The following is a 26152-nucleotide window of genomic DNA, read 5'->3' as shown; positions in this document are numbered from 1 at the left end:
ATCAGACTGAAGAACGATTTTCTCAACCCCAAGATCGGCCTCTCGCGCTCGATCCAACTTTCTCTTTTCCTCTTTTCCGATTCTGCTTTCCATTTTCGCATGCCTTCACATTCATGCACAGTTCAGTCGATCCTACTGGAAGGATTCTGCATCGCACAAGTAGCTGTCAAACTAAAGGGCTTTCACGGTTGTTTGTGAAAACCCATTAATGGGTGAAAAAACACCCATTTTCTCTAGAACTGCCTCTCCCCATTTAATGGGTAAAGGCTGTTTACCCATTAACGGGTAAAGATGGTTTATGTCAAATGATGGGTATTTATTTACCCATTATTGAAAACCAAATCTCTCAGCGAAATGGGTAAAAATTTACCCATTTTTATTCATGCAACGGGGAGGAAATCCAAAATATATTGTAAGCATGTTAATAATGGCTCATTAGATAATATTAAAGAATAAATTCTATCTTGATTCACTCTTCACTGAAATATTACATAATAAGTTATTTTAACACTGAATTTTATTTGTCTGTATGTGTTCCATCAGCGGGGTACGCTTTCTTCCGGAACTCTCCGGATTTTCGGGCATTATCCGACGACAACTTTCTTCTTCATTCTCTGGGGCTCGGCTCCTTGTGTCTTCTTAAATTTGATCAAAATCGGCTTCCTTATTCCAATGAAAAGGCTCACCGCGTTTCCCTGCCTGGAAGTAGGGAAGTAGGAAGATTGTGTAGTTATTTAATTATGTTGCGATAAGTGTCTGGAATGTGAAACCAAAGAATCTGTAAACATTCATGGACTTTTGCACTTACATAATTGATACATACCGGTGGTGATAATCAAAAAAGTTTTTAGTTTAAATAAAACAGCACAGCAGCACTATTGAAGATTTCCTCCTCCTTGCGATTCCCACTCCGATACAAATTTATTTCCAACTATTTTTTCACCCATCAACGGGTGAAAAAACACCCATTTAAATGCCAAATAGGACTACAAAAAGCGGGTATTTTTTTACTCAGTTTACATTTTCAATTTTACTCCTTTTGTGACAGAAACATGTTTTATTCCAAAATGGGTATTTTTTTACCCATCAATGGGTTTTCGCAAACAACCGTGTTCCATAAATCATCAGATTGAACGTACACGCTCAACACATACTACTTATTCCAATCTTCAAAGATTCAATATACACGCCTAGCACATTCTACTTATTCCATCCAATTCTCATACACCACAGGTTGATCAGGAACACAACGTTTCTCCAGATTGGCAACGAACAAAATACATCGTGCCCGTTCGGCTATCGTTCGGTTTGCCCGCTCAGCAAGACTATTCTGTTCGGATTGTACGGCACCGTCACCTTATCATGGGTTCCGGACCTACGAAGAAACTTCTCCATCTAGCCAAACATTCCAGTACTTCCCTTTTCGACTTCAGTAAATAGACAAACATCTTACGGCTGCTGTCGTCGATGAATGTTAGGAAATAACGACTGCCACCGATCGACGTATTCTCCATCGGACCGCACAGATCGCTATGGACCAGTTCCAACACTTTTCCTGCGCGATTTCCACTTTTCTTGAAGGGGTAACGAAAATACTTACCTTGCAAACACACAACACAGGACTTCACTTCCGCTTCTTCGAAATCGATCCCCGTTGCTATGGACCGAAGTGTCTTCAGGCTGTGCACATTCAAGTGTCCCATCCGTCGGTGCCACAACAGCATGCCGTTTTCCTCTGTGGCCGCGCATGAAACTTGTTTCCCGGCCAAGCTCAACCTGTAGAGACCATCACTTGCTCGTCCAATAGCCACCACCTCGTTGGAAGCGGAACGCACCTCGCATGCATCCTTCGTGAACGTGACTGTGTAGCCATCATTGCAAATTTTACTAACGGAAATCAAGTTGAGCGCCAGGTCAGGAATGCTTAGCAACACGTTGGACAAAGTAACTTTGCACGTGCCATCGGCATCGAGTTTCACGCTGCCAACGGCCTTTACCGTCGACACAGCATTGTTCGCCACGCTGATTTGCTGCTGGACCTTCTTCGCATCTTCAAGGGTAACCTTGCCGTTGCACATGTGCGAAGTGGCGCCCGAATCAAAAATCCAACTCACCTCGCGCTTGTTGGAAGACGGTGAAAGCCAGCGGGGTAGCGCGGACGTCAACCACGAATAGATGTGTCGTAGTCCACATGAATTTGACATGTTTGGGAAATTGACACTTTTGGGCACTCTGACAGATCTGGGAAGTGCACGACATTTGCGAATTAGTCATTACCATAAGTTATTACTTAAGTAAAACGTGTAAAACTAGCAAAAGGTTACCAAAATTTTGGCGTGCAATCGTTCGAAATTACACGACAACGCGAAGATAGCAAATAAATCAGTAAGAAATTGTGTAACGCATCAGTTTTCAGCACAAACAATTTTGAACGTGTTTTTGTTGTGAGCTACGGGGATTTTGCCTTTTGCTGGCCCCCTGGTGAAAGCAGTATGCGCGCCGGATTTTGGCTTCCTTTCCTTCTCGTCCTTTATCGGGTATTCCGCAGCGTAGTGCCACAATCGCTTGCATTTGTAGCACTTCACGCCGGCCTTGTTGGACGACGACTTCGATCCTCTCCGCTCGATATAAAACGCACCATCTTGCATCTTTGAGCCATTACCGGCGGAAATCTTGACGAAGGCGTACCCTGGCCTTCACCGCATCCGCCGTGATCCTTCTACCGGACGCCTCGAGGCCCATTATCATTGGTTCATACGCCTCGGGGAACCCCATCAGCAGCAGACTGGCCATCCACTGGTCGTCGACCTTGAATCCCACTTCGCGCAATTTGTGACTGGTACACATTGTCTCGTTGACGGTCACGGTTTCAACGGTGTTATAGTCACCCAGCCAGGTGCTTTTGGTGTGAGATTTACTAACCTCGCCCGAACCGGAGGCTTCCACAGATTTCTCTTGGGTCGGCCTTCCAGTCGGATTGGCGGTAGCGGTAGTCGGTTGATCTATAATCTTCCTTAGTTGGATTTCACCAAATCGGTAGTTGAGGGTGTATTTGGACTTCTTCAACTTTTCCATCGACGCACCCTCTACTGTGAAGATCCATTCGAACTGAATGTCTAGCATGGTTGTTTCACAATACGCCAATTACCTAGTTGTTGTAATGTCATTTTAGCTTCTTATGAGAGCCTTTATTCGGTCGTCGTCATGGCTAGAGCTTTGTGGGAAGAATGCGTGTATCATGGCTGGACGTGGAATCGTCGCTTCGTCCATTGCCATCAGCTCAGCAGTCTCTTTATCCTTACAGATTAGAACTTTCGCTGTTGAACTACTCTGAACAGGAGTGCTTCTTGTAGAAGGTCCAGCTGGGCTGTAGTGAGTTGGACGATGGGAAAGTCATGTCACTGTATGCTGCCTCGACATTCTGTTGCCATTGGTTCCGGTTCGTAATATGATTTTCTGTTGCGTTTGTTTACGGATGGCTAGAATGGCCGTTCCATTAGCTCCCCCACGGCTCATGTTCCCACCGGGGTTGGTTATCCAATCTTCCCTATGGTTGCTCGCAGCACGGTCAAAACACGAAGAGGTAAGTGGTAGAAGTTGTTGATAAGAGGGCAATGGCCTCAATGGGGCTATGTTACGCGTTCCAGCCTTTACTGTGCAGCGAAGTTATGCTACACAATATTAAACTCTACTCAAACGCAGTACTTATGTTGAAGACACTCGGAGAGATGAGCAAAGCTTGATCCATCAAATGAACACAAAAAGCCTAAATGGACATAGAAACGAACTTGTTTCGAACGCCAGTAGTAGTAGTTTATGCTGGGTCACCCAGTTTCCTATGTTTGCTCAAACAGTGGGACGTGATACGAATTCAACGGCTTTGATAAACCCCGAGCTTCACATTACACCATTTCATTCAAACTAAATTATTTTATTCACTGCTGCTGTTGTGGTTTTGTTGTTATATTATAATGTATTTAGGTATGTTCATTTATATTTTTTGTCGGTTTGGATCTTACAAATAATAGCTTTATTTGCTGCTGTCTCTTTAAAAACGCCTTACATTTGTTTGTCTTATCCATTATTAGATAGAGTAGGTAGATCTTTCATTTAGTAAGTTAAATTTACTGTCACACATGTTGTGAGCGTACCTATTTGCATGTGCCGTTCCGTGCCGTTGAGTTCTCACACGGGAGGATTCTTTGTCATCTTTCGGGAGGGTGGAAGGTTTAAAGCAAAGTCGATGAATGCGGTTTTAGGAATAGTCAAACAGTATCCCTCAAAGCATTTCTTTTTTCTCTCGTTTAGGGTATATTAAATCAGAAAAAAAAAAACAAATTCGAAATTCAAACACTTACAGCGGAGTCGGAGTAGTTTTTCAGCGACGAATACCAATAGGGAGTAGGTTAGCATGTAAATGGATTGTGGTCGCCTATCGGTGCATCAGTGAGCCTGCGTAGTATGAAGGAGGAATAAGGGCAGAACTGTCGGGAAGCAACTGTCTAGTGGTCTCTTCTGAACAGAACCGTGTGCAGTGCGTCGATGTCTATTTCGACGTGCGACTTTTTCGCTCCGGACGAGGATGACGACGAGAGTGAGGTGGACTTGAGGGATCTTGATGAGCTGTTGAAAGTAGAGAAGGAAAATTAAAGATCGTAGGGGATCATTTATTTACAACTCCAATTTGGCAAAAGAGAGGAATCGAATTCAATTCACCTCGAGTAGCTGATGGCCGGAGCGGTTGGTTTGTTGGAGGATCGCGGTTTCACCAGCAAGCACTTCATCGGTTGGCCGTCCAGCTGGCGGTTGTGATAGGTATCGACGGCCTCTTCGGCGTCCTTGAGGGTACGATAGATGACTTCGGCTACTCCTGGTCGGACCAGGCGCGATTCAAGCAGATCTCCTATGTCTTCGAACAGTTCCTGGAAGAAAAGATGGAGAGTGGTATTAGCGAAATTTGGAAGTGATGGACGTCCTGGATCACTGCCGAAAACGACCCAAGTGGACCTTAGTTTATCAAAAGCGTCAAAATGCTATAGAAGATCTAACGGTAACAATCAATACTCACCTTGATGTCATTTTGCGTCACGCTGCCGTGCAAATTGCTGACCACAATCCTGTAGCCGGTGATCGGGGGCGACGGAGAAGGTGACAGCGGTTGCGAGTGGTGATGGTGATGATGCCTACTGCTACTGCTACCACCGCTGCTCCGGTGATGATCTTCCGGTGCCATTTTGGCGAAAATACCCATCGATTCGTTCGGATTCGGCGCCCGTTCGAGCCGCGCTCGCATCGTCGACGACAGATGTGGGCGGTCTTCGGCGTACATCGGATGGGGCGGCGGCGGCGATCGAACCCGCGTTATGCCGCGCCGCGGCGGAATGTCATCGTACCGTGGAATCGAAGCCGGCGGAGGAGGTGCCTTGGACACGATCGGCCGGCTGGTGTGCACTTCGTAGCAATCGAACGGATCGGTATTCCACGAGGAGGACGACGTCGGAGGGGGCGACGAATTGCGGATGTTCCGACTGAATGTCGGTAACGGTGGCATCGTACTGGGAACGGAAAACATCTCGTTGCGAACCGTTCGCTTAAGGGGGCCTATCGGGCGACGGATGTCCACTTCCATGTCATAATCGACGTCCATTTCATCCACGTAAACTTTGCCTGCAAGAATATCAGAAGTCAGTGCAATCTTATCAAATCACCATCACCCCAACAAAACACTTACCTCTCGGATGATCCCCGCTGGATCGCTTCTTCAGAATCCCATTGCCGGGCGGCGGCAGCTTCCCCTTGCGTTTGAGCAATCTCAGCCGGGCGTCGCCACTGTTCCGAGCGATTTCCACCAGCTTATCCCGGGCATCTCGGATCTGTGCCCGCTTCTTTTGTATAATTTTCATCCTGGCGTCGACGATCACGGCGGGCTTGCCAACTCCTCCGCCCAGCCGGGATTTCCCCACTGCTGCTGCTGCCGACGCTGCCACAGCCGGCTTACGACGTCCATTTGCTGCCGGACTTCCCAGCGGTTTTTTGCCCAACAACCGTTTTCCGGCACCGTTCCGACCCACTTTAGCCACCACTGCTTTCTTCCCAGCCGTCGGTGGTTTCGGCCGCTTTCCGATAGCTTTCTTTTTGATAATGTCATCCAAGCTGAGGCTCATCGCATCCATCTTGTTTGGGTTTGTTGTTTTGCTCGAGACTCTGGACTGGATTCCGCTGCAGATTCGACGAAAGGTTGCTACTTTTCTTTGTGGAATCGACCGTCTTCCGCGCACCTCGCGATCAGTCAGCAACCAGCGAGAAGTTGGAGCGCTTCTCCGTTGTTCTGCTGATTATTTTGGGCCAAATTTTCCGTGGCGCTACTGCTACTGCTACTGATGATGATGGCTGCTGGCCGTTTTGTTCCTTCGGACTGACGTTTTCGTCGCGGGGGCAAAACTTTGACAGCTAACTTCGGTGTGCACTGTTAATTCGAATTACCCAATTTTTACGTGTTTTGAGCTTGGAGCAGAATCCATCTAAGCCCCGCTCGAAAATTGCCAGGGATGTATAGGCACGTAAAACTCTAACAAACTATATCGCCTACCTTAGAAATTTCTTGTCTAATCCTAGGCACTGACTGATATCGCTACGAGCTCAATGGCTCTTCTTTAAATATTTCATATAGGTACAATCGTATTTACAATTTATAACCACCATTTTATACCTACAAGTTTCGTACCTATAGCTCCACTGAACTGTGTGGTGCACCTCAAAGCATGTAGGTACCTACACACTAAGATCAGCTCGGTATTTTCCCCATCTTTTTACTGAGTTCTCAACAGCAGATTTAACTCCGTGTTTAACTCGTTACGCTCGGTTAGCTCTTTTGCTGAATACTCTGTAAATGATTTAACGAGTTCTGCAAATGAACTGTCAAAAATTACAAATGAACGGTAAATATTGTTACTGATGGACGGTAAATATTGATTACCAAGTGTACCGAGTTAAATCTGCTGTTGAAAACTCAGTAAAAAGATGAAAAAATACAGAACTCAGCGAAAATTTTACTGAGCTGGAAAATCAGAATCTTAGAGCACCGCCACGGGAGTCCTCATCGCTATCCCTATTATACCACTCCTTTTCGGGTGCTATTTTAGGATAGCACCCCACCTTCCCACCAGTGGTTTCTATTTTGGGATTAGGGACTTCAAAAACATATTGATTTTCCACCGTGCGTTGCTAAAAGCGGTCCTTACTTTTTATTGGACGTAGTACAAATTAAAACAAATTAAATATGTCCAAACTTTTGATGAATCCTGCATAAAGTGACAAAGGCATAAAGGGTCACAGACAAGCACACGTAACACTTCTAACATTTCTTCATAAACAAGCAGACGTCTCCGGTCTCCCTCTAGTCATCTCTTATCGTTTTATTTTTTAAAGAATATTTAAACCAAATATTCTGTAGTTTGCAAATTGTTCGCAGACGGCGCTCACATAATTTTTGCTGCCGCTTGACGTTCGCTCACTACCGGCACCTACTGAGCGTTTTGTGAAATAGCGTGTTTGGCATTGGGGATTATGTTCACATGACGATGATTTTAATAGCAATTTCTTTCAAGTGTTACGTTTGCTATTCAAAATCATAGTCGCGGAAACATATTCACCCAATCTAGAAGGACTGAGTTTGGCCAATAGAGTGGCCAATCATAAACTAGGTGACAATTGTGAGCGCATGTAAAATTTGAACAAAAACGCTGCGAACGCCACAGATGGGCAATTGGCCAACTATTAAATTTTTAAATAAACGTGAATCGGTGTACGTGGGAATTATTAGTGCTGCGTCTGTTTGTTTGTGATAGGGTTCTGGAAAACATCTAGTCACGTAAGACAAAGTACATCAATATTCACCTCTTGCTCTATTTATCCACTGCTGTTCATTTTCCACACCACTACTCAGCTCACTTCACCGCAAAATGTAAATAAAGAAAGTGACGTCACACAAATCATCGGAATAGCAACTCAGTGCAAGATTTGAGTGGGTCCCCAAATGTGGAAACCCATCGCTAATCCCATGTCGCGTCCTTATTTTTCATTCCCGTTTAGATACCACCGGTGTGAACATGGGTCCCTATTCAGGGCCCGGAAATAGGGATAGGGACCCAGATAGGGACGCCCGTGGCGATGCTCTTAGTGTGTACTCCAACATCGTCAACCATCCACAACTTGACAGAGAAAAAGTGATACAATGAAAAGCGTCTGACCAGGTATCGAGCCAGGTATAAGGGCTGTTTGCAGCTCAGAAGGCTCAGCCTATCTTGATGCATGAGAAATTTCTTGCCTGTATCACCCAAGAAACCGGCTTTCTTCGATCGCAGTACGCAGTTGCGAAGAAATGACAGTTGGGTTGTTTAGTGAATAAAATATTGCTATTCTCTGTAGCCTAATCGAAAAGAGCTAATTTTTACCAATTTTTCTGAGTATAAAGTGATTTTATAGCGTTCCAATTCCTTTGTTTTCATGGTTAAATATACGAAACACCTTTAATTTCTGTGGATAGAATGGCGGTTTAATCGATAAAATGACAGTTCGACCCTCATACAAACTTTAAATGCATTTTAAAAATAGTTCCCGGGCATAAAAAATTGTGAAATTTTGGATTTCGTCAAGGATTTCGACTAATTTTATAACGGAGATTCCGATTATGAGATAATTGTCGAGTAAATGCAACGCAGCATGCCATCGACAATCGAAGCAGTCCATGCTTTTGAAATTTTCAATTTGAATTTTTAGTTTGTATTCTAACACTATTACTCGGTGTTAATTGTAAATTGTAAAGTTAATTTCTTTTCAAGTCCAGTCCGATTCGCTCCCCATTCCGCTAATAGGTTATGGGCCATTGCGACCGGAATCGGAACTGGTGAAGGTATTCGTCCATCAAGATGGGAAACAGGCTGGTGTCGTTTCCGAAGCTGAATGGCTCCAACTACGACAATTGGAGCTTCCGGATGAAGCTGTTGCTGACCAAGGAGGGCAATTGGACGGCGGTAGCAGATGCAAAACCGGAACCGGTCACGGACGCGTGGAGGACCAAGGACGAGCAAGCGCTGGCGTCAATCGGATTGGCCGTGGAGGACAACCAACTCATCCACATAAGGAAGGCCAAATCGGTGGCGGAGGCGTGGAATGCTCTGGAAAATTTCCACGTGAAGAAGACGTTGACGACGAAAGTTTCGGTGATGCGGAAAATCTGCAGCCTACGCCTGGAGAAGCACGGGGACATGGAAGCGCACGTGTCGAAGCTGGCGGGATTGTTCGAGAAACTGAACAATTTGCAGCCGGAGAAAATCCTGGATGACCAGTGGCTGGTCGCCATTTTTTTCAGCAGTCTGCCGGAGGAGTACGAGACGTTGGTCACTGCTCTCGAAGCTCGACCGGAGAAAGATTTGACCCTGGACATGGTGAAAGGTAAGCTCATTGACGAGTGGACAAAAAAGAAGCAGCGCAACGGTGACGGGGACGATTCCGAAACCGTTCTTTATGCAGATTCGAAGACCGAAAAGGATCGGTGTTTTTTCTGCAAAAAGTTGGGCCACCAGAAGGCAAGCTGCGAAAAATTCCGAACGTGGAAAGCGACGAAAGCGAGCGGGGCGGTAACCAAGCAACCGAAGGTGGTATCCAAGTAACACAAAGCCAACCACGTGTCGCAGCGCGACGACGACGACGATGATCACTACGCGTTCCTCACTGGGTGCGCCAATCAGGTGGAAAAGCAATGGATTTTGGATTCCGGTGCGACTTGCCACATTGCAAATTACCGGGAATTCTTCCACAATCTGGACGATGCAGCTACAGAGGACGTTTGGGTTGCCAACGGTGCAAAAGCTCGCTCGGAAGGTCGCGGATCTGGACAGATCACCGTCATCAATGATGCTGGCCAACGGCGTAAAGTGCCGATAGAGTGTGCGCTTTACGTTCCAGAGATGAAGTCGAATTTGCTATCCGTGAAGCGACTGGTGCAACGAGGATTCGTCGTCGTATTCGATGCGAGTGGAGCAAGGATAATGAGAGGCGAAAAAGTTTGCGCGACGGCGGAGTCTGTCGGAAATTTGTTCGTGTTGCGCCAACCCACCGAGCGCGTATCCATGGCAACGACGAGTGACGACTGTGTGCATGCGTGGCATCGACGGTTGGGCCACAGAGACTGTGAAGCGGTATTGAATCTACCAACCATGGCAGAAGGCGTGAAAGTGAAGAGCTGCAACTGCACCGGTGCTTGTGAAGTGTGCATTGAAGGTAAGATGCACAGAGCACCATTTCCGAAGGCGACAAAAAGTGTTTCATCGGCGGTGATGGATCTGGTTCACACCGATGTCTGTGGACCAATGCGGACGACGACACTGGGCGGAAGGCGGTACTTCATCACGTTCATCGACGACTACAGTAAGTACACGGTGGTCTATTTGATGCGTGAGAAATCCGAAGCGCTCGAGAAAGCAAAGGAGTTTGTTGAAATGCCCAAGACGCAATTCGGAAGGAAGCCCAAAATTTTGCGGTCCGATCGGGGTGGTACATCGGCAAGAAGTTCAAGGCGTTTTTGAAGCAAAATGGCATCGTTGGTCAACTGACGGCGCCGTACACCCCACAGCAAAATGGGGTAGCTGAACGGAAGAACAGATACCTTGTCGAAATGGCCAGGTGCATGCTCATCGATGGAAACCTGAGCAACCGTTTCTGGGGAGAAGCGGTAATGACGGCCAACTACATGCAGAACCGACTGCCGTCGCGGTCAATCAGCGGTACACCATACGAGCGGTGGTACGAGAAGAAGCCCAATCTTGGACATGTCCAGCGGTTCGGCGTAGATGCATATTGTCATGTGCCAAATGCGAAGCGAAGTAAGCTGGATCGGAAGGCCATCAAGTTGAGATTCGTCGGGTACAGCGAGGTGTCGAAGGCATACCACCTGGTCGATGAAGCAACAGGAAAGGTAACTATTAGCCGTGACGTTAAATTTCTTGGTACTTGCGGGTCCGGTCTAGGTCCTGAGGAGGAAAATCTGGTTGTACCATCGATCATGTTTCAACAAATGCAGCCGATGGATGAGCAAATCGAATCCGATGACGATGAGGTCTGGAAAGTCCCAGATGAACGATTGGATGTAGCGGAGCCGCAATCTGACGGCGCTCGTCCGAACATGCCGTGCGTGGATGTCAATACGCCCCGGAGATCCACTAGACCCAACCTTGGTGCAATCCCAAAGCGGTATGCGTGCAGTGCACAAACTTCGGTTCAGGAGGAGCCGAAATCCTTGAAGCAAGCGTTATCAAGTCCAAACAGCAACGAGTGGCGCAATGCGATGTTGGAAGAACTGGCATCGATGCAAGAGAACGACGCTTGGGAATTGGTCGACCTGCCGGTCGGAAGCCGCGCCATCGGATGCAAATGGGTGTATACGCTGAAGCAGGACGAAGCAGGCAACATAGCTCGTTACAAAGCCAGGCTAGTGGCTCAGGGATTCAACCAGCGACTCGGAACAGACTACGGTGAAGTTTTCGCGCCTGTGGTTCGTCATGCGACTTTTCGTGCTTTGATGTCCGTCGCAGCCAAGAAGAAGATGTGCGTCAAGCAATTCGACGTCAAAACGGCGTTCCTAAACGGCAACCTTGAGGAGGAGATTTTTATGAAGCAGCCTCCGGGGTTCGTTGTCAGCGGAAAGGAAAGCAAGGTATGCCGTTTGAAGAGATCCTTGTACGGGCTTAAGCAAGCGGCTCGTGCGTGGAATCAACGTCTTCATGAGGTTCTGGTAGCGGATGGATACGAGCGCTGTGAGGCAGATCCCTGTCTCTATAGAAAGCGAGTTGGTGGCAAGTGGTGCTACGTTCTCATCTACGTCGATGACCTTATCGTGGCGAGTGAGGGTGAGCGCATCGTAGGTGCGTTGAAGCTGGTACTACAGAAGAACTTCAAGATTACCAGTCTCGGTGACATCAAGGTTTACTTGGGCATCGAAGTTGATCGAGATGAAAATGGAGACTTCTTCATCAGCCAGCGGAAGTATATCGAGAGTGTTGTCCAATCTGCCGGTCTTCAGGATGCCAAAGCGTCTAGCGTGCCTATCGATCCTGGATACTGCAAGGTAGAAGAGGACAGCGACCTGCTTCCAAACAATTTGGAATACCAGAAGGTAGTTGGGCAGTTGCTGTACATTGCAGTCAACAGCAGACCCGACATTGCAGCGGCGATTTCGATCCTGAGTCGTAAGGTGAGTTGCCCTACCCAACGTGACTGGGACGAAATGAAGCGAACGGTTCGTTACTTGAAGGGGACGGCAGACATGGAGCTTAAACTGAGCAGCAACGGTGATTCTTCTGGTCTGGTTGGTTTCGCCGACGCCGATTGGGCAGAATGCCGTACCGATCGGAAATCCAACAGCGGGTACGTGTTCCAGTACTGTGGAGGTACAATTTCGTGGGCTTGCAGGAAGCAAACCTGCTTCTCCTTGTCCACAGCAGAAGCGGAGTTTGTAGCCCTTTCCGAAGCATCCCAGGAAGCGGTTTGACTGCAAAGACTGTTGGAGGACCTAGGTGAGAAAACGAAGATATTATTATATGAAGACAATCAGAGCTGTTTGAAGATGCTGGACGCTGAAAAGTTCAGTAATCGTACGAAACATATTTCGACCAAATTCCATTACGCCAAGGACTTGAAGACGAAAGGTGTTGTTCAGTACGAGTATTGTCCAAGCGAAACTATGGCAGCCGACCTTCTGACAAAGCCAATAGCGAGGCTACGTTTGGGGGTACTTCGACAGCAGTGCGGTCTACAGCAGCAGCGTTGAGGAGGAGTGTCGAGTAAATGCAACGCAGCATGCCATCGACAATCGAAGCAGTCCATGCTTTTGAAATTTTCAATTTGAATTTTTAGTTTGTATTCTAACACCGAGTAATAAATGTTGGAGGGGGCGATATTTTACACCCGCCGCCAATGGATGTTCGGGCTGACGTCGCCGCCAAATACGAGCGACCGAGAGATAGCAAAGCACAAAACAAATACAGTCATGATATTGTAATCATTCCACAACCAACCGTTTCCCAATAAAGTCGTTCATTGAAGTTGTTCCGCTTTTCTTTCTGCTGTCGCGCGTCCCCAGTCGGTTGTCTCCCGTCGTCGGACATTCCGCTGTGCACCTGTTTCCGCCGGTTTGCCAACAATAAAGACGTTAATTGTAAATTGTAAAGTTAATTTCTTTTCAAGTCCAGTCCGATTTGCTCCCCAATTCCGCTAATAATAATCTGGATACCCCTAAAGAACCCAATTAAAATGGCAGCCACTGAGACAATTTCTGCCAGGAATCGGTCAAGAAGTTTCTTGAGCGATTTCTTTTTAATAAGTAGTATTTACCGTAGCACCAGCGGCGTCATGGCCGCGATTTTCCGCAGTCAAGTTCGTAGATTGTGAACAATCCTCGGCAGTGTTGCGAAATGAGCGAGTACTCACACATGAAGTCAAACTCACTCATGAGTATGAGCAGTACACCTTAAACTCACCGTGAGTATTACTCGCATTTGAGTAAGCGCTGTACAACTCACACTCACTCGTGTGTATTGACGTGCACATACTCACTCACGAGTATGCTTTACTCATATTCATACGGTAATCTAAAATGTATCTAAAGGCTTGGAATCCTATCAAACATTAAAATGGTATGTTTTAATGGGGTGAATGTATTGAATCAGTAGACAAGGTTGCTTGTCAATAATTCTATTGTTATTTTTTTTATTCTAGTGAATTGTAACTTACTGCTAGTTCTAAGCGCTCCGTTAAGGGCGGTCCTGAAGAGGTCCCCTTTGAGCCCAACAGCTCAACGTGAGGGCTTTTGTTTGAACTTAAACCTCTTGTAGACAGAGATATAACTCTGGCGTGAAGCCAAAAATTTGGTGCAGGACGTGGTACTGATTTGAATGGGCGGTTGCATTAAGCTGAAAACAGTGATTTTTCTGTTAGTGCAGGCGTGACATTCACATATGATTGAGTTCAGCGTTGTTTTAAATGGACGAAATGTATTCTCATGTTTGTGCGTCTTGTAAATTTAACAAAGAACACTAAACGCATTGAACAAATGTGTAAACGATCGTTTCTCAAATGCACGATAATTCATACGACGAAGTTCGCTTCCGCACGTAGCAGATTGAAAGGCAGGCTGAAATTTCGTAAACGAGCCCGTGATACCCCACCAAAGGCGGCGGCTTCAAGAACTAACGCTTCCTTCAGGGGGTTGGCAGAGATAGCAATTAAGAAAAAGTAATTTTACGGAATCGTGTGGTGTGCTCCATTGGTAGCCGATTTGACAGTTCGATAGCAGCAGACTAGCATTTAATTACCTGCTGTAAAGGCGCATAGTGCTGAATTAATGCCATTTTAGCTGCTTATTGGTTACCTGGGTGTGATTACTGGCCATATTACTGGTAGTAATTTGCTCGGCAGTTTTTTTTTTAGGTTCGAGGCTCATATAATTAGGGTGGTCCATTTTTATATGAAAAAAAACTAAGACTTGAAAAAGCTCATGAGATTCCTTCAGAATTTGTTCCTTTTGTCACCCATAAGTTCCAATAAAGTATTGTTCAAATTCTATCAAGTCTAAACAATTTTTTAAGAAACATTCAGCAATAGGGCACAAAGTTGTACCGGATTCTAGCAAAAAATTGCTTAAAAATCAATAATTCGTTTTGCTGGTTTTTGCTTTGCTGGGTGCGTTTAGTGTTTAAGTTTCATGTTCGAAAGTAGAGCACTCAAGTAAATTTACTAATTTTTGTAAAATTTAAATTACAAACTGATCAAGTATTTAGTATGAGGCAAAACTGTTACTTTTCCTTACGGAATAATAGAACGGACTATTTTTCCGCGCAGAAAAACTACAGCTCTTTTAGATTTACAAGGGAGGCGTTACCAGTGTTTTTTCTTACTTGCCTGCTCAAGTAATTTTGAAGCGAATCCACTATTTGGCCATTACAAACCCTATCTTTTTGCACAGTATTAGAAACTAGCCATATGGGAAAAAAAATCAAATGTATGCAGAAAAGAAAAGTTTTAAATGTTTCGACCTAGGAGATGCTGTAATTGACCCTACCATTTTTTATTTGAAGGTAGGTAAATATATGCCAAACATTTTTATTGAATACCGTAAAGTGACCCGACGTATGCGAAAAAAAATTATACCCTTAACAAAGTGTGGCGAAGTATAGAGATTTCCTAATTGATAATATTACTTTGCATGCGTAGGTAAACAATAAGAGTTTTTAGCCTATGGTGCCAAAGCTCTCGAGCAGATCCACCTTTCCTCGAAAACTGTGCCTAGTATATAAATAATCACCATTGCAGTACAGAACAAACGAAAACATCATTTCAAACCAAGAAAAATAACGTACTTACTAAACTCACCGTGAGTAAAATGAGTAACTCACGCGTGAGAAATGACGTCATACTCTCGCGTGAGTATTACTCACAAGTGAGTAATACTCACGCGAGAGTATGACGTCATTACTCACGCGTGAGTATACTCATACGCGAGTAACTCACAGCGTGAGCATTACTCACAAATGAGTAAGGTGAGTGAGTATTTTTTACTCGTGAGCACGAGTTTCGCAACACTGATCCTCGGTACCCACTAACGTAATTTATGTTTAGTACCTTACTGTCAGAGCTGTCAGATTGGTGTAACACGCTAAATATAATTTACACAAAAGGCAATTAACATGGAAAAAAATACACGGTAATGAATTTTTATTGGGTACCGGACTGGAGACAGAAAATTCAATGGTTTTCTTTGGCACATCGAGGTCTTGAAATTAGTCTATGATGATAACTCTATGCCCAGGGCTTGGCCCAGGGAGTCGGGAAAATTTCCCCGACCGAAACGGAAATCGAACCCGCTGTCTCCGGATTGGCGATCCATAGCCTTAACCACTAGGCTAACAGGAGACCGCTGCACATCGTTCCAACTAAAAATGGCCCAAACGTCATGGAACGGGGTGAAACGGAACGCATATGAGGTTACCAGCGCAGTGTGTTTGTCAAATAAATATTGTGGGTTTAGCACTGAATTGATTTCCGAAAAAACTACATTGACTTCCGCTGCCTTTCCTATGCGTTAAACATAACGTCGGAAGTAGTGCGCTGTACAGTAAATCTGGTTTTCTATACAGCGCTGTACTTCAGATGTGATGTTTAACACATAGGAAAGGCAGCGGAAGTCAATGAAGTTTTTTCGGAAACCAATTTAGTGCTAACGCCACAATAATAATGAACACCGTTGAATTGCATGAGCTATCGTTCAAACCAACGGGGAAAGACAGTATCAACAGCGGCGTCATGGTCGCGTTTTTTTCCGCAGTCAAGTTCGCAGATTGTGAACAATCCTCGGTACTCACTTTACGTAATTTATATTTAGTCCCTTGCTGTCAGATCGGTGTAACACGCTAAATATAATTTACACAAAAGGCTTGTCGAGGGGGCGGGGTGCGAAGAAAAAGCGTTCCGTTTTGACAGCGAACTATGTATTACCATCTTACCCCTCTGGTTCGACACGTTTTAATACGACACTTTTTAATTCGTACCCCGCTTATACGACACATGTCGAATTAAAAAATGTTCAAATGTCACAGCAATGTACACTCTAAATGCAAAACAGTTTGATATTGCGCTTATACTCGCACCCGCAGAAACTCCTCTTGCAGCCGCAAATTTCGGAAGTTCTGAGTTGGTGCTATTCAACACCCAAACCGCCTGGAGACCAACCGGATTGAACTGAGGATGGCAACAATCGTTGAAAGAACGAGCTTTTCATTCGCGCCACCGCAATATTTGATAAAATTATGTTTCATAACAATTCCGGAAATCAAAACAAAAACAAAAATAGAGTTGCCAAATTTCAATGAGCATGGTGGTGTAGGGTGACCAGTTTGTCGAATTGGGTTTTTAAATTAAGAAAAATGTATCATTTTTTTATTTTATACGAAAGAGCACCTTTTTCTAAGTCACTATGATTTTTTTCAGATTTTTAAGAACTTTATTTTGGTACCTAAAATCAATTTCAAAAAGATTTTTTGAAATCGCCTTTTGACAGCTGGGTAACTGTTTGACAGCTCCACCCAGTACAAAATGCGACGAGGGGTGATTCGACAAATCGCTCCCATACAAACTTCAAATTGGCTTCTTTAGCGGTGTTGAGATAATTCCATATTCAGAATCTGCATGCAAAACTGAGCCGAAATCCAAATTTTCATGAATTTTGGTGCCCGGGAACCTATTTAAAAATCAGTTTGAAGTTTGTATGGGAGCGATTTGTCGAATCACCCCTCGACGCATTTTGTACTGGGCGGAGCTGTCAAGCAGTTGGCCAGCTGTCAAAAGGTGATTTCGAAAAATCTCTTCAAAAGCGATTTTAGGTACCAAAATAAAGTTCTAAAAATCTGAAAAAAATCATGGTGGTTCAGAAAAAGGTGCTCTTTTGTATAAAATAAAAAAATCAATACATTTTTCTTAATTTAAAAACCCAATTGATTTTTAAATAGGTTCCTGAGCACCAAAATTCATGAAAATTTGGATTTCGGCTCTGTTTCGCATGCAGATTCAGAATATGGAATTATCTCAACACCGCTAAAGGAGCTAATTAAAAGTTTACCCCGGTTATACAGACAACAGTTCCTTCAGGAATTTCTTCAGGAGTTTCTTCAGATAAACTTCAGAGTTCATTCATGTATTCCTCTAGAAGTTCCTTCAAGAATTCCTCCAGGAACTCTTAAAAGAATTGTTCCAGCAGTTCCTGCAGGTATTTCTCCAGGAGTTTCTTCAGGAATTCCTCAAAGGTTTCCTTCAGGGATTTCTTTATGAGTTACTTCAGAGACTTGTTTGCAAGCGTGTTTGTTGAGTAAACGGAGAAATGCCATTGTTATACAGTCTGATAGGATAAAATCCTGTGGCACGGAACGTTCGAAAATGAGTGACTTGACCACATTAACTCACAACGCATTGATTTATTAAACCATTTTTTACAAACTTCTTGGCACATTGAATTCACTGCTTGAATACTAAAATATTCCATCAAAACATCCTAAAAGCTAGAAATAACTTAAAATGCATCCTTTGTTTGTTTGTAACCAACTGTAATGAAATAAAACAAGACAGCCAAACATAAAATAATGACTAAAACATGGCAAAACTCAAACAGAACATAACTCAACAATGATCCAGATATGCTCAGCTCACAGTTCATCCAACTCCAGATCGAACTCACTACCAAAATCGCACGTATCGTCTACGTAGGACACAGCCGCGGCGGACCCATTCATTGCACCCCGGTCGCTATACAGTTGCTCCAGGTAGTCGTAAAACTCGCTGTACATTTTGAACAGATACCGAATGAGTCAGATCAGTAGAACGACAAACACCGACACGAACGCCACCGCCGGCACAAAGCCCAACTTTGGCGCAGCGCTTCCCCAGCCACACTCCAGGTCCCTTTTAAGCACCTCGAGCAGGCTTTCGTCCTTTTTGTTGCTGCACGTCGCTTCCCGGAGACTGTCGGCCGAGTCCTCGCAGTCATCGCTGGAGTGCGCCATCAGCGAGCTCGCGTGGTGTTTGTGATGGCCGTTGAATGTGGTGCTTTCGGTCCACGGATGCGCTGGACATAGGTACTGACGACGTTTCCGTTGCCAAAATTCGATCCAACTATAAAAAAATGGAAATGAGAGATGTTGGCATGGGGCAATAATGTACACACCAAATTTTTTGAAACGCTTCCAGCACAAAAAAAAATCAGCAAAATAAATTGCTGAATTTCAGCAAAATTTTTGCTGAATTTCAGCACAACGTTGCTGATCAACTGTCAAAATTGCTGGATGGTTCAGCAAGTTGAAAAATAATTGCTGATATTCAGTAAATTCGCATTGCTGACTGAAATCAGCACAAAAAAAATCAGCAAAGTTTGCTGAATACCAGTAAACAAAATTTGCAGTGTAGAGAAATGAGTTACCCGATTTCACAGTCGCATGACAGCGAGTTTCCAGATATGTGTAGATCAGTAAGAAACACGTGTTCGGGTAGATGCAGATAGTGCGCCGAGTTCGGATTTGGAAACGCCTTCAGTAGGTCATTACTGTACTCCAAATCCAGGGAAATATTTCTAACACTCTTTCCGATGTTCTTGAAAAATTTGTCGGGTAAGTCTGCGATTGAGGTATTGTAGAGTGACACGTGTAGACTGACGGATTGGACTCCTTTGAGAATGTTATCCGCTAACCGATTGAAGCCAGACCCGCTGAATGTGATGCTTTTCAGTTTTTGAGGAAGCGTGCCGTCCATTTCTCGTCGCATATCGCTGCTCGGAATCGATACGGGTTTGGGAGTTTTGGGCCCAACTGAAGATTCTGGTCGTGATTTCGATGGTGGCTTCGGAGCCTCAATCCACAGTTCACGAAGGTTATGAGCGTTCTCTAAGACGCGAGGAATGTTGAAATTTTGAATGTTTGGATAAGTTGATATCTTCAAGGTCCGCAGAAAATGTATTTTGTTGAGAGCGCCATTCTGAGAAAGAAACATGCGAATTAGATTTGTTATTCGAAACCTGCAGTTCACTACAACCTCAAAACCATTCAGATTCAGATTAGCAATGTCGAGATGCTCCAAAGTGTCAGCTGCTCCTAAAAGACTGGTGTTTGTCATAAAGGTGATCGGATTACCCGCTAAGGATAGTGATCTGGAAGTTTGAGATCATAAAGTAGTCAAGCCGGATTTCCACTATGTATTATCTAATTTTATTACTTTAAATTGTGCAAAGAATGTGTTATCAACGGTACATGTATCAGATCGTTTTCGGATAAATCCAGCTCGCGTAAAGATGGCATGCTAGCAGCCAACTCCGGCGGAATGGATGCCAGGTCGTTGTGCGATAGTTTTAGAACCCGTAGTGAAGGATTGGAGATTTCCGGTACGGCATTTAGCGAGACATTAGTCAACCGTAGTTCAATGAGACTGTTTTCCAAGCCGATGAATGCCTTTCCCATTACTTCTAGTTCATCGTTGTGAGACAGATCAAGTAGTGACAAACGAGGAAGAGTTGCAAATGCAGCGTCCTCTAGTCGAACCAAACGGTTATGGGACAGGTCCAGAACAGAGAGAGACTGAAAGAGGTAGGATATTTACTCTATATTTTGTTAAATCAGGCAAAATAATCATAAATACCCTGAATTTGTTGGACAAATCAACGCTATGAATAGCACCGATGTGATTATGACTCAAATCCAGCTCACATAGGGCCAACGCGGCCAAGTTAGACAAAGATGTCGCGGGAATCTTCGTGAACTGGTTATGGGAAAGATCTAATCTTTCCAAGCCATCTTGAAGGATCAGCCCATCGGGTAGATATTTCAAGTGGTTGTTTGCTATTTCTAGTACTCGAAGTCCCCGAACATTCCGAAATAGCTCCATCGGAATATCTGTGATCATATTGTTGGACAACTTCAGTACTTGCAACATTTTGGTATTGTAGAACGTGTCGAAAGCGATGTCGTTGATCGCATTGTTGTCCAAATCCAACCACTGCAAGAGCGGTAGATTCCCGAACACTTCACGACTGGTGTTGCTAATCCGATTCTCGGCCAGCGAAAGTTTTACGAGAGACAATTCCACCGGTTTGAAATAACCGCCATCAATTCGGCTGATGTTATTGCTGGACATGTCCAAATGTTTAATGTTGCTTAGTGGAACTCCGTGTTCACGGCCATTGTTAACGTGTGCTAGCTGCACTGACGAGGACTCGTTTGTGGCCGGGATGAACTGTTCACCAAGTGCGCTGATGCGATTATGGCTGACGTCCACCTCCAACGATGCCAACGAACCGACCTGGAAGGGAGTGGAGATAATGATGAAATTTTTATGATTTGGTGTAGGTTTTAATTGAATGGTGAGGTTACCTGATCAAAGTAATCAAAGTCAAAGGATGGCAAAGCATTGTAGGCCATATCAAGTTTTTCCAGCTCTGGAAGGTTCTGTGAAATAAATAAGTAATTGTAGAATAGAATAGAGGATATTTTTACAGCTGCCGGTTCAGATTATAAAATTATAGGCAACAATCAAATTTTCGCACCCCAGGTAATCGAATTTAAACCAAAAATATATTTCTAGATTGAGTTTAAATAAGTGCGAAAGTAACATGATCGATTTCTCTTCATTATCTCTCTCTTCTTCAAATTAAAGTGATTAGATGAAAATTTGATTGAACCTTTTTAATGTTGACAAACTCAAATTTGCTAAAGACTAATTTATTTGACAACCCAAGTAACATTTTTTAGTCAAATATACTAGAAGAGGTTCTTAGAGCCATCATAAAACCACAATGAAAGGTATGTACTAAGTTTTATGGCGATTCTGAAAACCTCTTTAAGACTAATTCAGTAACAAATTTTGAAAACGACGTATAATCAATGGTGTAGCATTGATTATACGTCGTTTTCAAAATTTGTTACTGAATTGGACGTTTGACCTCGACGGATCACGTGCAAGCGAAGTTCTCGAGCTTGTTCATTCGGACATTGCTGGTCCGAAGGAAGAGAATTTGATTTGAGGAAGTCGGCGCTACCTTGGTCGACGGCTGAAGAGGAGGAGCGCATGCAGGATGTCCCCTACAGGGGAGCTGTGGGATGCCTAATGTATTTTCCGACGCTGCAGATCACAACAACCGAAAGTCCACTACAGGCAACGTTATCACCGACGAACCGACGTGACAGTGGCGATCCAAAACTGTCCCCCCCCCTAATTTAACGGTCGACCAGCGAAGCGAGCGATCGCTTCTGTCAAATCAGCACAGACGCGAACCGTTTCCTATATGAACACACAGGGGTTTAGTGTCGAGCTATCAAATCATCGCGAGCCGTTATAGAGGTGGCGATAGTGTTCGGCTATTTTTCATCATGGCGTCGCGGACAACAAATTTGAATTTATTTGTTCTAGCTGTTACGTCGGTTCGTCGGTGCTGAAACTACACCTAATATAGTTTAAAAATAAGTTACATATTGTGGCACTAATTGTGATTGAATAAACCATAAATGGAACAATTTGCATTATTTTTGAATTTTATGGCAACCAAGTGAGTGAGTGCTTTTTAGCGTGAATCGAGCACTTTTGCGGAACGACTGCGGCGGTCGAAACCACCGCAACCCCGTTGGATTTTTCTATTTTGGGAAGATTCAAAAATTACGTCCATCGTTTTTCGGGATTTCTAGACCCCCCCCTCCCCCCTCTGTCACGCAATATCCCTATACCCAATACACGTACTGTCACACTTTTCTAGACCCCCCCTCCCCCAAATGTTGGACGTAATTTTTGAACGTTCCCTTACCGCAATATTGTCAGATTGATTGAAAAGTAAACATCGCGCTGTCGTTGAAATGTTTTAAAAAGGGGCTTTGCACAAAAGTTCACGCGGTCTCCCGTTTTCGAAAGGAACAGTTATTTCCCATAAGGATGAAATAAACAGGGAATGAAAACTGCGGCTGTACCAATTTCTGTACCTTTCGAAAGCGATAGGCCGCGTGCAATTTTGTGCAAATCCCTCAATATTTACTCATAAACGAGAGATTGCATCGCAACCAATATTATGTATTCAGTTTAAAGTGGGATTATTCCGACTGTTTGTGAAACTGTTCAGAACAGTCCTCGAATATCGAAGGGATTCTCGATGTATTCGACAGAAACCAATTATTCAGCAAATTTGTTCAATCACATCATTATTTCAAACGTATAGGTTTTCAGAACAACAAACATTAAGGCTCCTAAAGTCCTATCGGGATTCTTGTTTTAAACCACAATATATGGTGGAGTACATATTTACTCATTTTTTGACGTTTTTTTTAACCATAGTTGAAAATATATAATTTTTATTTTTTTAGCCTTTTGTCTCGTCCCTAGCTTATAACACATAATGCAGGCCTGGTAGTGAGTCACTATTTAGTGACTTGGTCACTATTTTCATGTTGGTCACTAAAAAGTCACTATTTTCAAGGTTTTTCAACTAAAGTCACTTTTTCTATCAAAAAGTCACTATTTTCAACTATTTTGGGTGTTAATCAAATTAAAAAATTCATTCTTCTTTTGGTATATAAAATCCGCACCTCTCAGATCGCCCTCAATGCACTCTTTTCAGTTTTTGATTGAAACTTTAGAATTTAGGCCTTTTTAGACTGTGTACTTCGCAATTTTGCATTGCACCAGTGATTGAAAAATTATCTAGTCTTTGAAGTTTTTCCAGCTTTTTTTATGTTAATCTTTCGTTTGTTTTCGGACATTAGACCGACCAATGGACCAGGTACTCTGGGTCTCACAGTTGTTGTGTGAATCCAGTGAATCGTTTTCAATTTCAATCCCAATTTTTTAATATATGTTTTCTTACTGGTCCTTGGAGCAATTGTAGCTTTACTAACAACCTGCTCAATATGTAATTTCCAATTCAGTTTGCTGTCAAGATATACTCCAAGATACTAGCCAAAAACTAAAAGTTCCAAAAACGTTCCTTTCGATTTTAAATTAGTAATTCTTGAAAAAGTATCCGAGAATTTATACATTTTTCTCTGTCGTGTAAACGGCGCGAATCCTTCCTAATCGCACCACGAAGAGATTAAATTTTAGGGCAGTTTGCATTATGTTGGTCATAACGTTGTCATATTTACCGCGAACTAGTATTAGTATATCATCAGCATCAATAACTTGGAAGCCCTGTGCTTCCACTTTTTTTAAGAGATCATCTACTATTAAAGACCACAACGAAGGTGATAGCACGCCTCCATGTGGGTACTGTTTCACTACTCCAACGGTAATTATTGAGCTGCCAAGGTTTGATGATATCTAATCTCCCTCTTCTTGATAATATTTCTCCAGTCCAATTAACAATGCATCCATCGAAACCACGTCTTGACATAGCATTTCCCATATATTCGTAAGAAGTAGCAATGTATAATGTCGAAAATAGTTAGTAGGGATATGATTTAATGATAAGATAATCGGAACAACTTGATAAAAAATAAGTGTTAATTTCCTTTCCTACCCGGCACTTTGAGAGGTTCAAATCAATCGCCCATTTAACCATTTGTTCAGTAATCGGCACAGTTGATTCATCATCTTCATGATGATCATCTCCTGGTTCCTCAGGTTGTGATATAGATGTATTCTGGCCTTCAGTGTGGCCTGTTCATGGGTTAATTATGATTTTATTTTATTTCTTGGCTGTTTGCTGAGACTCAATAAACGCCTTAAAAAGGTAATTGAAACCCGAGACCTGCAGAAGATTGAACTAGCTCAAGCTATGCTCGAACTGTGAGCGATTCTTCCAAGGATTCTTCAAAACGTGCCCGAACGATCCAGTTCAAATGTCACTCATTCGTAATGGACGTTTTTCATTTTACCATTCTTATTTTTGTTGAAAATAAAGATACATACAATAATCCTTAAAGTAAATTTGAGGGGGTTTAGAAACAAAGGGGTGTAAGTGACAAAAACTCACTTTCGAGTAAATGAGGTTTAAAGTTTTTCACCAATTTTTCATTCCATACAAAATATATGGAGTTTCAAAATCAACCCAATTTTCTCTGATTTATTGTAATTTTTTCAATCATTGTAGAAACAATCTTAAAAAAGTTCCTGAAAGCTTGAAATCAGAAGAATGTTATGATATGCTCAACTCAAAATCGACAAAATGGTCACTTATACTCCTTTGATTCTGGGCCCCTCATTTGATCTAACCAAAAAGTCACTATTTGGTCACTATTTTCGCATCTAAAAGTCACTATTTGGTCACTATTTTGTTCAGTGTGGTCACTAAAATAACTATTTTCGTCATCATACATCGCTACCAGCCCTGCACATACTTTGAGCGATTTTTTTTCACCGTGTATGTCAGATAGGAACATTTTTGAAATCCCAGTGCGAAAAATGTCGAGCTCAGTCACACAAAGTTGACCTCAAATGTCAAAGTAGAACTATTTACCAATTTACTTATTTCGATTTTTCTCATTATTCCTTTGTTTTTCAAGTTCAAGTAAAGTACAATTCCGATTAGAATACCATGCTTGATCGTATTATTCAATATAAGCGAGATTTCGTCTTTAATTTTAGGACCCTATTAACTACATCGGCTGTTTTTCTACTCTCCGCAACGACCAATGTGGCGCTAGCTTCTATGCGCGAAAAATCGCTAAAAGTAAATCGCAAAAATATTGTATGGCGAATACCATCTAAAGGCAAATTCTTCAAAGTGGAATTATTCGAAAAAATATTTGGTAGTGGTTGCCCGGATAAAAACTAACCATAGGGTATTTGGTGAAAACCATTCCTGTACCATACAGTGTACCAGCTACAATATAGTGTATTGTAATGGAATGGTTCGCTAAAAGCTTTGCACATTGGTAGCTATTATACATTTACATCCGATCTTTATGTAACAATATATTATACTGTTTTTCTTACGTTTGAACCATTCACTATTCCGAAACAATCTTTTTCCGTGCATTTTTAATTTTTTATTCAGTTTATGATTTTTTCCGTGCTTTGTTTTGTTGATGTCCGTGACATTTTTGTTGCAAAGGAAATGAAACAGAATAAAGTGAATAAGTTGAAACATCTATTTAAAGTCAATAAAATGTTTAAATAAAGTGGTAAACCAGGTGTCCTAAGGACTGCATATCCAAGAGATATGGTGGGCTAGGTATGTAGAGTGCGATGAGACTAATACGAATGTAGGACAACCCGGAAAGACGCAGGCCAGATTACCGTAAATCAGTGGATGAGTTCAACACTATTATTTCTCTTCTTCTCTCATGTGAAATTGCCTTGTACAACAACCGAATTAAATGCGATTTATATTTGACATTTTTAACATAAGGACTGAACTGGACACTGAAACGACTTCTGAAATATGTTCGTCTTCGCTTTTTAACCTAACTTATAGTTGAATCGAACTTGACAGTTTTCTCATGAGTTGTTATGTACACATTTCATAGTTCAGTCAAGTTGGAGCCTCAATATTGCAATAATGGTTAAGCACGCTGTAATGATACTTATGTACCTCGTCACCCACTTCATGCAACTACATTAGTGGTCTAATAACACTTAGCGCGCT

The 26152-nt window shown here is 43.1% G+C and overlaps 1 protein-coding gene and 1 non-coding gene across 3 annotated transcripts in view; both read right to left on the bottom strand.

Moving 5' to 3' along the window:
* Window positions 1–3896: 3896 nt before the first annotated feature.
* On the bottom strand, window positions 3897–6414 carry LOC109410147 (polymerase delta-interacting protein 3). Its single transcript, XR_003891879.2, has 4 exons — window positions 5732–6414; window positions 5069–5667; window positions 4717–4922; window positions 3897–4623 (listed from the first exon to the last, which is right to left on the bottom strand). It is a non-coding gene; the product is annotated as a polymerase delta-interacting protein 3 (transcript).
* An 11591-nt stretch (window positions 6415–18005) lies between these two features.
* The window catches only part of LOC109427430 (chaoptin), a 290374-nt gene continuing 282227 nt past the window's right edge, over window positions 18006–26152 (bottom strand). The window contains exons 4-9 of one of the 2 annotated variants that reach the window (XM_019702986.3): window positions 20958–21032; window positions 20227–20886; window positions 19807–20165; window positions 19624–19741; window positions 19019–19569; window positions 18006–18714 (exon numbers count right to left, since the gene is read on the bottom strand). In XM_019702986.3, coding sequence (XP_019558531.2) covers window positions 18411–18714; window positions 19019–19569; window positions 19624–19741; window positions 19807–20165; window positions 20227–20886; window positions 20958–21032 — 2067 coding nt within the window. In that variant the 3' untranslated portion in view covers window positions 18006–18410. The remainder of the gene's footprint in view (window positions 18715–19018; window positions 19570–19623; window positions 19742–19806; window positions 20166–20226; window positions 20887–20957; window positions 21033–26152) is intronic. The other variant, XM_019702987.3, reaches the window with a different exon arrangement.

Source organism: Aedes albopictus, chromosome 1 (assembly GCF_035046485.1).
Source record: "Aedes albopictus strain Foshan chromosome 1, AalbF5, whole genome shotgun sequence".
Classification (NCBI taxonomy): domain Eukaryota; kingdom Metazoa; phylum Arthropoda; class Insecta; order Diptera; family Culicidae; genus Aedes; species Aedes albopictus.
The sequence above is the reverse complement of the archived record's forward strand: the minus strand, read 5'-3'. Positions and strand labels throughout refer to the sequence as shown.